The sequence below is a fragment of the Neomonachus schauinslandi genome, chromosome X, assembly GCF_002201575.2.
Source record: "Neomonachus schauinslandi chromosome X, ASM220157v2, whole genome shotgun sequence".
Lineage (NCBI taxonomy): Eukaryota > Metazoa > Chordata > Mammalia > Carnivora > Phocidae > Neomonachus > Neomonachus schauinslandi.
The window spans coordinates 12,892,881-12,906,612 of NC_058419.1; the positions used below are offsets into that span (position 1 = coordinate 12,892,881).

Sequence of the window (13,732 nt, forward strand, 5' to 3'; positions counted from 1 at the left end):
GTTAAGCGACTGCCTTCGGCTCAGGTCATGATCCTGGAGTCCCGGGATCGAGTCCCGCATAGGGCTCCCTGCTCTGCAGGGAGTCTGCTCTTCCCTCTGACCCTCCCCCATCTCATGTGCTCTCTGTCTCTCTCATTCTCTCTGTCTCAAATAAATAAATAAAATCTTTAAAAAAATAAATAAATAAAGTAAAAGTAAGTGCTAGATAATGATGAACATCAAATTAAGGATGGTAGCTGCCTCTGAAAGTAAGGGGAGAGAGACAAGGAATGGATGGGTGTTCATACTTGGGAGTTCATGATACTATTCTCTGTACATTTTTATGTGTCTAAAACATTTTATACTGTAGAAAACTATGCTCACTTTAATTCAGTACTGGAAAAGTGCAATATAATGTCTTATCCCCTGATGATTGAAAGGTAGTGAAACCCTGCACAAAATTTATATTCCACTCATCTCTGTGGGGTTTTTTTTTTAAATCTTTTTTTTTTTTATTTCTCCCATCATTTATTTTTTTTATTTATTTATTTTATTCTTATGTTAATCTCCATACATTCCATCATTAGTTTTAGATGAAGTGTTCCATGATTCATTGTTTGTGCATAACACCCAGTGCTCCATGCAGAATGTGCCCTCCTCAATACCCACCACCAGGCTGACCCATCCTCCCACCCCCCTCCCCTCTAGAACCCTCAGTTTGTTTTTCAGACTCCATCGTCTCTCATGGTTCGTCTGGATTTTTTTTAAAATCTTAGATGCTGGCTGAAAATAAGAGTCAAGAACTCTTCTCCCCAGTCTTTGTAAATTACTGTGAACTAACATACCAGCAGAAAGCTACCATAGAATAAACCTTTGTCAACCTAACCTGTGAATGTGTTCTGTAGGAGAAATATTTGCATTTAAGAAATGTTTTATTTTGCAACATAAAATACCTGTTGCTATCTGAGAACAACTTTAATGGTCTGATTTTTTAATATTTCTAACTTGTGAACACTATCCTTGCTTAAATAACTCAGAGTCTTATTTACATTGTTATTTAGTGCTCACTCATAGCAATAATTGAGTAGCAGGACTGTAAAAATGAAGGCTTTTTAGTCAAATAATCAGATTGTGCCCATTGATTTGTTAGTAAATGTTATACAATGGAGTCTCTTTAAAAAACAAAAATAGGGTTGCCTGCCTGGCTCAGTTGGAAGAGCATGTGACTCTTGATCTTGGGGTCATGAGTTTGAGCCCCATGTTGGGTGTAGAAATTACTTAAAAAATAAAATCTTGGAACACTTGGGCGGCTCATTCGGTTAAACGTCCCCCTCTTGATTTCGGCTCAGGTCATGATGTCAGGGTCATGAGATCAAGTCCCACATTGGGCTCTGTGCTGGGTGTGGAGCCTGCTTGGGATTTTTCTCTCTCCCTCTTCCTCTTCCCCGGCCTTCCCCCCACCCAATGCGTACACACTCTCTTTCTCTCACAAAAAACCGAAACAAACATTTGTAGCATTTGTCAATATCTATAGTGTAAATGTCCCTCCCGTGGCAGATTTCAAGCCACTGCCATGAAGTCACTGTACTGGGAGCTGGAAAGAGACGTACAAAATTGGCGTTTGTGAGTTGGCATAATAAGCAAGTTCTAGCATACCACCGATATTTTTATGAAATACACAGCGCGAAGCCCACAGCAAGTGCTCAGTAAAATTTCTTATTAGAATGTGCTAAGATTTCTGAATTATAACCCACCCTTATGTAATACGTAGCTGTTCTTTTAGCATATCTATAACACAAATTGACATTTTCTAAACCAAGGAAGCAGAGATTGTGATCTGAAGTGTGATCATCTAGGACTAGAAACAGTATATGGAAGAGTGGACAGTGAAAAATAGGGGAGGCATATTTTAATGGAAGAAATGAAATCCTTGTGGCCAAGAACAGAAGTTTGATTCAGATATAAAGCTTTAAAATATAAATTAAAGCTAAGAATTGACTCTATAAAAACAAGGTACAACAACAAATTATCTATGAGGATACAAAGCACAGACGAGAGGTAAGTCCAGTTTCTAGAGAACACAAACACAAAAGCAAGAAATGTTAACAGGAGAGGAAAAGGCCAGGGCTATAAGCATAGTCTTCTAGGCTAATCTTTTTTTTGCATTTCCTAGAAATTAGTGTTAACTCCTCTTTATATCCTTGGAAGTAACTGATTGTAGAAGGTCTCTCTGTTGGTCTGTCTCCCTTTCTATGGCATATTCCCGTATGCGTTCAGGATGGTGATCTCATTGCTACCTTAGATGCCTGAATTTTGCGTTGATGTGGTCTGTAGTAGCTTTTGTCCTCCCATTTCATTCATGTATTGGTTCATTCATTTAACAAGCATGCGCTGAGTTTCTCAGAGACTTGTTGCATTCTTAATTTGGCTTCCTTTAGAGCTGAGTTTCAATATCATGAAAATGCATGCTTATTTTTGTCATGTTCCAATTGGAAAATAGATTTTTATATATAGATGTTCACCAAAGCACATAATGTCTAAATCATGGGATCCCTTTATCTTTATGAGGTCGGTGCTTAAGCCACTTCACGGTTAGAGATCTGGAGAAGTTAGAGAGTACCGCATTTCTAAAAGCTTAAGAATGACAGCATTTGGAAGATTTACTATTTCGGCAATTTTTATAGATTAAGATCTCATATTTAACATTGCAATGAAGCAACCGTTTGAAAAGAAGTCTTTGGCATCAAGAATATCCCTATTCCTATTTCCATCCTTCTCTGGACCAAGAGGGAAACTCCTACCAGAGGGAAAGGATCTGGCCAGGGGTTGGAGATCCTGCTGTCAACCTGTGAGGGTGTGGAGAAGACACTTTGGCCCTGTTCCAGAAGCCGTGGCTTCTTTATCTATAAGAAAGGTTGCTAGAGGGGGGCGCCTGGGTGGCTCAGTTGGTTAAGCGACTGCCTTCGGCTCAGGTCATGATCCTGGAGTCCCGGGATCGAGTCCCACATCAGGCTCCCTGCTCAGCAGGGAGTCTGCTTCTCCCTCTGACCCTCCTCCCTCTCATGCTCTCTGTCTCTCATTCTCTCTCTCGCAAATAAATAAAAATCTTAAAAAAAAAAAAAAAAAAGAAAGGCTGCTAGAGGTTGAAATAACTCTGGAAATCTCCAGGCAAGCCATAACTTCAAGGATAGGGTAAAAAGGGTCTGCCTTGAAAGTACTGTCGGAGACAATGAGTCGCGTGGTCTGTGTACCTGGATAGGTTGAAAGGGCGGGGACTCCACAGTCTCTTGCCTCCTGTGACTCCTCGGCAGCCTCCAGAGTGTGCGGAACATGCTGATTTTTGTGGCTTTCAACCATGAGATTTCTAGATGGCATTGGCTTCAGATTCGGAAAGAGCCCGGATTTCCCGAGCGCTTTGCTCAGACAGGCCTGCCAGCCGCTGAAACCGGTTTCCTGGCCCCCCCACGGCTGCACCGCTTGGTCGGGAGCGCCGCTGCCGTGGGCCTCCCAGCTTCGCGAGTGGCCCGTGGGTCCCCGCGAGCCCCGCGCGCCTTTGCGGGCACAGCGGCAGCGAGCGAGCGGAAATGTGCCCGCTGACACTGACACGCTGGCTCTACAAGTCAGGTGTCCCATCGGGAAGGCCCCCCGTGCCCGCAGCTGGGCTGACAGCCGGAGCCCGGCACCCGCAGCTGTGTTCCCCATGCCCTCCCTCCCCAGTGCCTGCCGGGAGCCGGCGGCTGCAGAACCCCCCCCCCCCCCCCCCCGTTCTTTGCCCGCCACTCTGCCTCCCAGACTCCCTGAGGGTCTTGAGTCGGTCCGCCTGTTTGTCAATGAGAGCATCCCTGGTAGGAATTCTAGGCGATTTGCGGTCCCAGGGTTGGGAGGACTGGGATGGCCACCGGGGTAACACTTCCATGGTTCAGAGCGGGAGACCTGAGTTCTAGTTCCGACTCTGCCATTGTGTCACTCTGGCCGGGGCCTCATCTGTTAAATGGGCAGAGTGGTTTTGATGGTGTCTGAGGGCCCTGGCAGCTCTGACATTCTTAAATTGGACTGTGAGCCTTCGGGAGTTGTTGAGAAATGCGAATTAAGCGACTTTGTTAACTGGTCTGCCATGGGTTAGGAGAGCAGGGGGAAAAGCCTTTCTTTTTCCCTTGACAGAGCAAACTGGACAGTACTCTGTTCCTGCCATCACAAAACAGCTACTCTTCCCAAGAACCAAAGCCAGTCCTCCTTAAGCGGCAAGTTACAATGACTGCACTGCATTAACACAGTTTTCTTCGCTCAGCAGGACTCTGTTTTCATGCCACCCACAATGTTGCAGCAGCATGTTTCCGCCCATTTAGGTTAAGTAGCTACAGCGATTTCGAAAGCGAATGATTCTTCCGTGGCGACTGCACATGGCCTAGGGAGAGTCTAGCGAGGCCCTGGCTCCGAAGGCTCGGGCTCTCGGGTGGGCTAAGGGGTCCCACGTGTGTAGCGCTGCAGGGGGCTCGTGAGGAATCCAGTCGTGTTTGAGCTCATGGGAAAAAGGCTAACTGTGGCTTGGAGCTTTGTGGGCCCAGGATCTTCTTTCTCTGCCACCGGGAAGACCAATCACAGGAGGTGTAAAGCCACCCCCCCCCCCATTGCTGCCTTTGTCAGGGGTGGTCTCCATGGCAACCAGGCCGGAACGGCTCACTTTTACCAACTGCTACAGACCTTTAGTCATTCAAATGTGAAGCGACTGGGGTTTTTGGGCACGAATCAGTATCCTCCTCAAACCTAAGGCGGACAGTTGTAGTGTCTCCTCTCTTTCCCTCCTTTAGCTAACAATAGCAGAACTGATTTGTTTGTTCGTGAAATCTCAATCCCACTCACTATTGTTATTTATTATGGCCTCCTTTCAGGACTCTCGATACAAGACTAATCCCTGCTCTGGAATAAACACGGGTTCAGATTCAGCTAACTTTTGTTGAGCATCTACTGGGTAGTAATGTATATACATTATTTTAGTTAACTCACAAAATATATAAATAGGGATTCAAGTTTAATGAACACATTGGCGTTTGGCACACAGTACTCAGTCCTTGAATATTTGTCGAATGAAGGAATGAAAGAGCAGGAAATCACAGACTATCAAGGTCAACAAGGGCCTTTGGAGAGCATCTTGTCAAACGCCTTCATTGTACAAATGGAGAAATCAGAGCCCCAAATGTGGAGTGATTTATCCAAGGCCATATCCACAGCTATTTAAACTCGATTCTGTCCCAGGTGGATCCAGACCACTGTCCTCTCCAGGACAGAACACCGCCTCATATGAAAGCCGGGTGACAGCAGAGCATCGAATTCTGATGTGTCGTATTGCACTCGGACACATTATGCTCAGCGTTCTGCTGAAGGGGGGGGTGGGGTACTTCTCTGTGAATGATGCAAAAGAAACGCTTTCTGAGAAATTTGAAAATACGTTAATTGGTGCTTACGTTTGAAAGACTAAAGTAAGAAGGTATTAACTAGAAGCACTTGAAAGAAATCAGCAAGAGTGAGGCCTGGCTGGGGGTGGGGTGAGGGCAGCAGCTTGGTGGGGTCAAAGTGGTCCCAAACCTGATTTCGTCAGTGGTCTCACACATCATGAAATACGGGATGACTGATTCACATCAACCAAATTCACAAAAAGCTGCGGTATGAACCAGAACACCAGTTTATTAATTCACAAAGGGAGCCATTCTAACACATCAAAGTACATGTGTAGGTTGGTCAGCAACCCTGTAGAAGATTCAATATGGAAGGCCTAATTATAATCAAACAGTTGCCTGGAGAGCATGAAACCAGAAAAGGGGGAGTGAGCCACCAGCGCACCCTTCTCCACGGTGCGGATATGCTCGTTTAGGAGACATGATGCTCATGTTCTCTGGTCTAGGGCAACTTCTTCCTTAGCCCTGGGCGGTACTGGAGACACACTGTGGAATTCTTCCTTGAAGACTCTACTAGTTCTAGATTGCAAACTGACTGTTCTTCTCTTTCTGTTAACATTTTTTCAGATGGAGGACGAGACACGTGAGGTGACGTCACCCTTCTTAGAAGTTACCTCCATCACAACGCAATGACAAGCTCTTAGGGAACTATTCTGATGGGTCATTCCTTCCGTGATGTATGTATTTTAATAACATGACTCTCTCAGAGGAACTTTTCCTCCCAAGTTCTTTGGGCACCTTACTTCATCCCTATGCTCTGAAAAGCAAGTCAAAGACCAAACTGAAAGCAAGTCTGGGTTTGACAGACATGTACAACTGTGGACAGGAAAACAGCATGATGTGCCCCTTCCCTCCTTTAATCCCTTGTAGGGAAAAGAGGAGAGAGGGAGGGAGAGAGAAACTGATTTTGGGATTAGGAAACGGAAGAGATCGAGGAAGCAGGAATAAGGGTACAGAAAAGGAAGTAGTGTTTTCTGGTGAGTTTCCACCTGTCGGCTCCCCCTGTGTTCGTCCTTTATGAGTGTGGTGCTCGCCTTGTCGTGAACTAGACCAAATATCCCAGATATAGATCTAATACGTTTTGATGATTTTGGTGGGAGAGGTAAGAAAGATCTGGAACATGGAATGCTGCTAAGGAGGGAGAATCAGAGAGTTGCCCCATTGGAGAAACTTAATGCCCGATGGGCAGGATGAAGAACTTAACTTCACAGTTTTGTCAAGGGCTGGACCTGTGGGAATGGTCACAATTTCCTATCACAGTACATTCCTCTAGTGATTACATTTGCTAATCTACTTACTCTAGTAAAATAGGAATTCTAGATAGATTTCTCCCCATAAAGAGAAAAAGCAGTATTCATAGAATGCAGACAGTCAAATCTAAAGAGATAGGAAAGTGATTAGTCAGTAAAGGTCCTTGTCCATCTCGACCCCAAATATGTCAACCTTGGAAATACATTTTTTTTTCTTTAAGTGAGCTTTGTCTTTTCTTTGATCCAGTTGACATACCGGGACACCTTGGTATATATTCCGTATTTTCCTTTCATTGCACACTCTTCACCCCAGCTAATGATTCCAGTTAAGAAACTGATGCCTTCCACTTCGGTAATATGGGGTCCCCCACTATCTCCCTGGCATGAATCTTTACCTCCCTCATGGAAGCCAGCACAGAACATGTTACTATAGATGGTGAACTTTGTGGAGCGAAGGCATGTGGCTCGGTCAACAAGTGGAACTTTAAGGTACTGAAGAGTTGAAGCTGATCTCCCTCTGTTGAAGACTCTCCCCCAGCCACTCACGTAGCCAGATCCAAATTTGAGGAAGATGTTCGTGTATTCCCTGTCAGCAACGCAAATAGGTGTTACATAGCTGTTTAGCGTTAAGGGTTCATCCAGTTCCAGAAGGGCAATGTCATGGTTGTACTTATTAACAGTTGCATTGTAGCTGTGGTGAAGAATAGTGCGAATCACATTTCGCTTTTGCTCTGTAGGTTCCCTCACCTCGGTGTTATGTTCACCTATGGAAAATAAATTTCTCTTCAGTCACAGGTAGACATACACATAAGGAAACAGATTGCCCAAGATTCTCGGCATCCCTCAATTAACTGGCAACCAAGTGTCAACAATCTCAGTCTTACATTGCTAGGATTTTGGTAAAATGTAATGAGGGCCAATGCATACATTTCAGACCAAAAACCCATTCGGGACCATCATGGAGCTGGCTTGTTCTCCCATGGTGGTACAAACCTTACGTTGTTGAGGTGGTAATGAATCTACTTGGCATGAATTACCCTAGACTTTCCTAATTTCAAGGATTTTGACCCCTTTTTTGAGCACAGATAATATAGTCATTGGGTCATTCATTCAAAGGTCGTGCCAGGCACCAGAGGTACAAAGGCAAATGATATGACACAGCGTTGGGGAAGGCTCAGTCTGTTGGGGAAATGCACACATCATACATAATTGTACCCCTGTGAGATGGGGGTGAATCTGGGCACACCGAAAGAACTATGGGGGGCTTGGAGGATGGAAGAAGTTAGGTTCTAGAAATATGGCTCCTCCTCCTAGAAATATGGCACTAGCCCAACTTATTTCACAAAGAACTTAGTAGACCTTAGGAAAATACGATGCACCAATCATATAGAAGATCCAGTGATACTGCCAATTCCTATCCTTTTTTATTTACCTGCAACCACGGTAATTTTATCATCAGGCTCAATGCAGTGGGCTGCAGTTACCACCCATTTTTCATTGATGATGGAACCTCCACAGAATGCATCAACTTTCCCATTCAAAAGGACCTGTGGAAACAAAATCATGAAACTTACTATATAAGGTGTTTGATCCAGAACAAAATAAATACAGGTGCTGTTGATAGGAGTGGGCAAAGTTTGATTCTAGGTGCTGGCAGAACTGGAGTGTTTCTGGAAAGTGTCAGCTTTGCAGATGAGTTAGTGTTTCTGGAGCGCAATCAAAAAAGCCATTTCTGTAACTGTCTTGAAGAGAATGTGCAAGGAGAGCCAGGGGGAGCTCTAGAGGAGGCGAATATGAGGGAATGGCTTCTTTTGGTGATTTGGGGCCCTTGGCTGCTTTTTCCAGGTGAGTCGGATTCTCTGATGGCACAGATTGTTTCATGGGAATATGGCAGGTAAATTCAGAAATTTACTTGACTCCTCCAGATCCATAGTTACTATTGAGTCTTCTGTCACTGCATGAGGAAACATTGCTACAGGGTGATTTGAAAGAGAAAAAGTACTGATTTTTCCCTGAGGTTTTTTTTTTTTTTTTAAGATTTTATTTATTTATTTGACAGAGAGAGAGAGTGAGCACAAGTAGAGGGGGGCACAGAGGGAAAGGGAGAAGCAGGCTTTTCACTGAGCAGGGAGCCCGATGTGGGGCTCGATCCCAGGACCCTGTGATCATGACCTGAGCTGAAGGCAGACGCTTGACGACTGAGCCCCCCAGGCGCCCCTCCCTGAAGTCTTTTTAAGCCCGTTTCAAACTATGAATTGAGACCACTGGCCTCTGTAGGAGCTGTACTTACAGCCATCCGGGCAGTGAGGAACAGCAGGGCACATGCACTCCTTCCCTTTTCCCCTAGCCATATTCCAGTCCCCTTGGCTGGATGTGGAAGCTGCCTCTGTCCCGACAGGTCTCCTTAGCTGTGCTTGGGCAAAATGGATAGAGGCATTCGGGTGCTGGTTTGAGCCTGGGCATTATTAGATAAGAGGCCAGTCCGTTCTTTCATTTGTACATTTTATTGTATAACCAGAGTGGACGATGAATATTTTTACCACCTCAATCTCTAGATCAATTTGGAGAATTTCACTTCCAGTGTGCCCAAAAGCCTCAAGCCACCTCTTAAGGAAGGAAGCTGAGAAGTATGGACACTAGAGGGTGCACTGAACATTTGGTAAACCCTATGCGGAAGCCGACCAGCTCTTACGAACTCATGTCCTTTTACTAAAGTACACCTCCTCTCAGGCATAAATCCATTTCTAAACCAAGGGAAAAAAGTGGTCAGTGCCCTTAAGTGTGAGTCTGAGAAGGTTCTAGTGAAGATTCTTTTTGTCCTGAGTTCAATTTACTGAACACCTACTGAACAAGTCCTAGACACTGAAGCATTGGCCTCCTACTCGGAGACCTTTAGGGCTGACTCACTGCAAGCTTCTGACCCCTTTTTCCACACTTTAGCTTTCTCTCTCCTTCTGGCTGTTGCTTTTTATTTTGAAAAGTTGTAAAAATATAGGAAAACTCACATAATAATATAATAAACACCCGGGTAGCCACCACCACCCAGACGTAACAGTCTTAATTTTTTTGAACATTTATCGATTGCTTACCATGGACGAATCATTGTGCTGAGTGTTTTATGTACATTTAATACACCACTTTGTGGAGTGATATTAATATATCCACTTACAGATGAGCAAACCGAGTTTTAGATATGTACATTAACTCCTTTAAGATCAGTGGTGAAGCTAGGATGCAAACCCTAGTCTACCGGGCTTCAGAATCTATGCTCCTAAGAGCACAGTAGGTCTCCAAGTGTGGTCAGTGGACCAATTGCAGTAGAAGCATCTCAGATGCTTGTAAAATGCAGATTTGGGGGCCCACCGGAACTTAATTAGAATATTTGGTGGGTGTGACTGGAGGAAATGAAGATCTCCAGAAAATCCTTATGCATGATTAAGTTTGAGAAATTCTGTTTCAGAATTTCCAAGGCTTCGTGACCTTTGTGTTTTAAAAGTGCTTAGTCCACACAGAGCTGGCTACATAATTTGTGGGGCTCAGTGCAAAATGAAAATGTGGAGCCCCTTGTTCAAAAGCCAGGAAAAAAACATGCCATTGAAAATACTTAAGTACAATTTTTTTTTTCTTTCTTCTATGGTCTCTTGCAATCTATCATGGGGTTTTTATTTATTTTAAAGATTTTTATTTATTTGAGAGAGGAGAGAGAGAGAGAGAGTGCACAGGTAGGGGGAGGGGCATAGGGCGAGGGAGAGGGATAAGCAGACTCCCTGCTGAGTGGGGAGCCCAACACGGGACTTGATCCCACGACCTGAGCCGAAGGCAGACGCTTCACTGACTGAGCCACCCAGGTACCCCAAGAGGGTTTTTATTTTTTATTTTACTTTATTTTTTTAAAGTAGGCTCCACGCTGGGTGTGGGGCTTGAGATCAAGACCTGAGCCGAGATCAAGAGTCAGATGCTTAACCGACTGAGCAACCTGGGTGCCCCGATGGTGATTTTAATTTTACTACTTCATGTCATGCGTTCTCAGGCCTGAGGGCTATTTGTGGGGAGAGTGCAGACACTGATGGGTGCCCAGGAGCTGCACCCTATGATTTGGCATGCAAGCACAAATGCCCTTGGCTGCCAGGCCCCCTGTCCCACCGACCCCATGTTGCAGCAGGGGAAGGTAAGTCAATCGGCCCTTCTCACTGGCCCACTGCAGCAACCAACAGTGGAGGCGTGATTCTCAAGTGGTTACAACTTCCATGCCAGGATGTGCTCAGCTCCTGCAGTGGAGGCAGGCAAGAGGCTTGCCCCCACCATCCACCCTCCAAATGAGCTGTGACACACTTCTGGGCCTGAGATGCTATGTGGCCGTGCCCCCTCCCCAAATGGCATAGAGTGTGTACACCCAGCCTCAACCCTCCCTGTGCTGGTGCAGGAGGAGGGGGACACAGATGGCTGTTGGAGAAGTGGAGGGGAGTACGCTAGCGTGCCATGGGCTGAGGGTGGCAGTGGTCGTTGGGCATGTATGGGGAGGAAGATGCAGACCTGGCCAACGAACCAGGGGACAAGGGAGTGGGAGGTGAAGAATCCATCCCAGGGAGGTGGTGAGAGGTTCTAGGCTCCCAGCGCACGGCTGCTTCCTTGTCTCATCAGACTCGAGTTGCAAAACACAAGGCATTAAACTCTAAATTTGGGACCCTTCCAAAAGCAAGGCCTCATGCAGGTCCGCTGGTTACAAGCTCATGAAGCTGGCCCTGACCCCAGGTGATTTGTATCACTAGGCAGGTTTGGGTAACACTGTCCTACACGGGGCCTCATGGTCACATCTGAATATATCCGTTCCAGTAATTGGAGTTATGAATTCACAAGCAATAACAGAATGGTGCTTTTCCTCTGTATTAGAGGTGACTAGGCATCTCTCAGCTTAATGGGTTGGTTAGGCCAGACTGAATGATATCCACAGCCCCTGGGCACAAAGACTATGTTGTAGCTAGTCTGACTCCTGCCAAAGACTTGCTGCCTGGAGCTTCTATTCCTTTCTGGTGGATGGCAGAGAAATATGATTGTGGTTTTTTGAGCCCGAAGAGCATTTTTTTTTTTTTTGCCAGTCCCTGATTGGTATTAGAAATTTTAGCAAACATCTTTGCCAATAAAACGCCCTAAAATATATTTGCATTTAAAGATATTACAAATGACTAGATTTAGGAATGTTTGCTTGGCTACCACAGGATCACAGCTATCTAAATATGAGCTATTTGGAGATGAGCTGTCTGCTTGGCCAAGGACAAGTTCTTGTAAGACATCACTTCGGAAAATGAAGGGAAAAATGGGAAAGCATATGTTCTGAGCAAGGCATCCAAGTTCTGATCTGTCAATCCTTTTCATGTTTGTCCTATCCTAATAGGAGCCTGTTTTCTCTCTTTCAGACACATACACAGATGCACACCAAACACACCACATCCATCTAGAAAATACACACTCACTTATCTCTTCTGATGCTCTTCATTGATAATACCGGCCCCAAGTAATAGCTGTCGCCCTGTTATTCTCTTCCTGACCTTTAACTTGAATCTGGCCTTTCCCTGTGATTTTCAGTAAACTCTTCCTCTCTCTATGTAGCCACCTCCAGCTTTCCAATTACATTTTTTTCCGGTTTGCACACTCATTCTCTCATATCAAAAGCACAACCATTTCTGCAGGATGGACAGCTCGTTATGCCCACAGGTGTGATTCGCCCAGCCATTGGCCCAACTTCATTTTTCTGGGCACAGAGGGGATGCTCATTCTCTTTTTCATTTTCAGTTTTTAATGGTTAAGTAAACTCGTCATTGAAATAGCTTTCACCGGGGTGCCTGGGTAGCTCAGTCCTTAAGCGTCTGCCTTCAGCTCAGGTCATGATCTCAGGGTCCTGGGATCGAGCCCCGCATCTGGCTCCCTGCTCCGCGGGAAGCCTGCTTCTCCCTCTCCCACTCCCCCTGCTTGTGTTCCCTCTCTCACTGTCTCTCTCAAATAAATAAAAAAATCTTAAAAAAAAAAAAAGAAATAGTTTTCACCAATCCATCTTAGAGAATAATAATCTAAATGTTCTGTCCAAAATAGTTTTGTGGGGCCAGGTGAGATTAGTCATGTTTTTATTTCTCTTAATTGAAACTTTATCATTTGAGGGTTAAATTTTTCCAGGTAAAGACGTGTCTATCGTCTTAGGCCCATCATATAAAATCTTTCTCCCAATCCTCCCCTTTTCCAATAAAAAGAAAGAAAAAGTTCTGATTCATACATATGGTAACTGTATGCTATCTGCCATAGGGATGTGTCTTAACCCGATGGAAAGGATTGGGCGTGTGAGTAGCTGTGCAGGTCAAGAGCTCAGGTATCTTTAAGGATAGTTTCAGGCCAAAGCTGAGGAAAGCTGAGACTGGGGAAAGTGCTGAGATATTTTAAAGATTTTTTAGGCCAAGAACAGAATAAGGAATAGACAGACTGCTTCTCAAGACATTTTGCTGGTTAAAACATTTGAATATTGTCAGTTGTATACGATACAAATAATATAAAGGTTAAGGAAAGCTTAACCACTTGGCTTCCATTGTATTCCATTTTTTCAATCTGGTAGAATGATCTCCAAATTATTAAATGTAGAATAACTATGGCTAATACAGAGCTGAGGCCCATGATGAAACAGAAAATAGAAAGACCAGGTACTTCACATTCAAGGCCAGACAGCTCCAAACCCAAAACAGAAGAGGCGGGAGGTTAAGGGCAAGGGACCAAAACCAAATTAAAGCTTTAGAAAGCGAAAACATGGGGTTGTTTTCTCAAATTTCTCTTTTAAGCTGTTGATGAAGGTGTTTTGATTTCCCTTTTTTCTCTAACATTCAAAGGTTTTCATGGCTTCCCTATGTACCTGTATGAAATTTGAGTCTTGTTTTTGTTTCCCACTCTAAGAATAATAGTGACTCTAGGAACCGCCCTTTCTGTTCCTCTGTAGTGCACTTCACCCTCCAGCTTCCTCTCCTGGCTCCTGGAGTATCCCTGCAGAGTCCCTGCCCCCTCTCCCTGAGCTCT

General features: G+C 44.7%; 1 protein-coding gene across 2 annotated transcripts in view; it reads right to left on the bottom strand.

The window, feature by feature from the left end:
* Nucleotides 1–5,642: 5,642 nt before the first annotated feature.
* F9 (coagulation factor IX) overlaps nt 5,643–13,732 on the bottom strand; it is a 32,606-nt gene continuing 24,516 nt past the window's right edge. Inside the window, exons 7-8 of one of the 2 annotated variants that reach the window (XM_021684594.1) lie at nt 8,115–8,229; nt 5,643–7,446 (exon numbers count right to left, since the gene is read on the bottom strand). In XM_021684594.1, coding sequence (XP_021540269.1) covers nt 6,899–7,446; nt 8,115–8,229 — 663 coding nt within the window. In that variant the 3' untranslated portion in view covers nt 5,643–6,898. The remainder of the gene's footprint in view (nt 7,447–8,114; nt 8,230–13,732) is intronic. The other variant, XM_021684602.1, reaches the window with a different exon arrangement.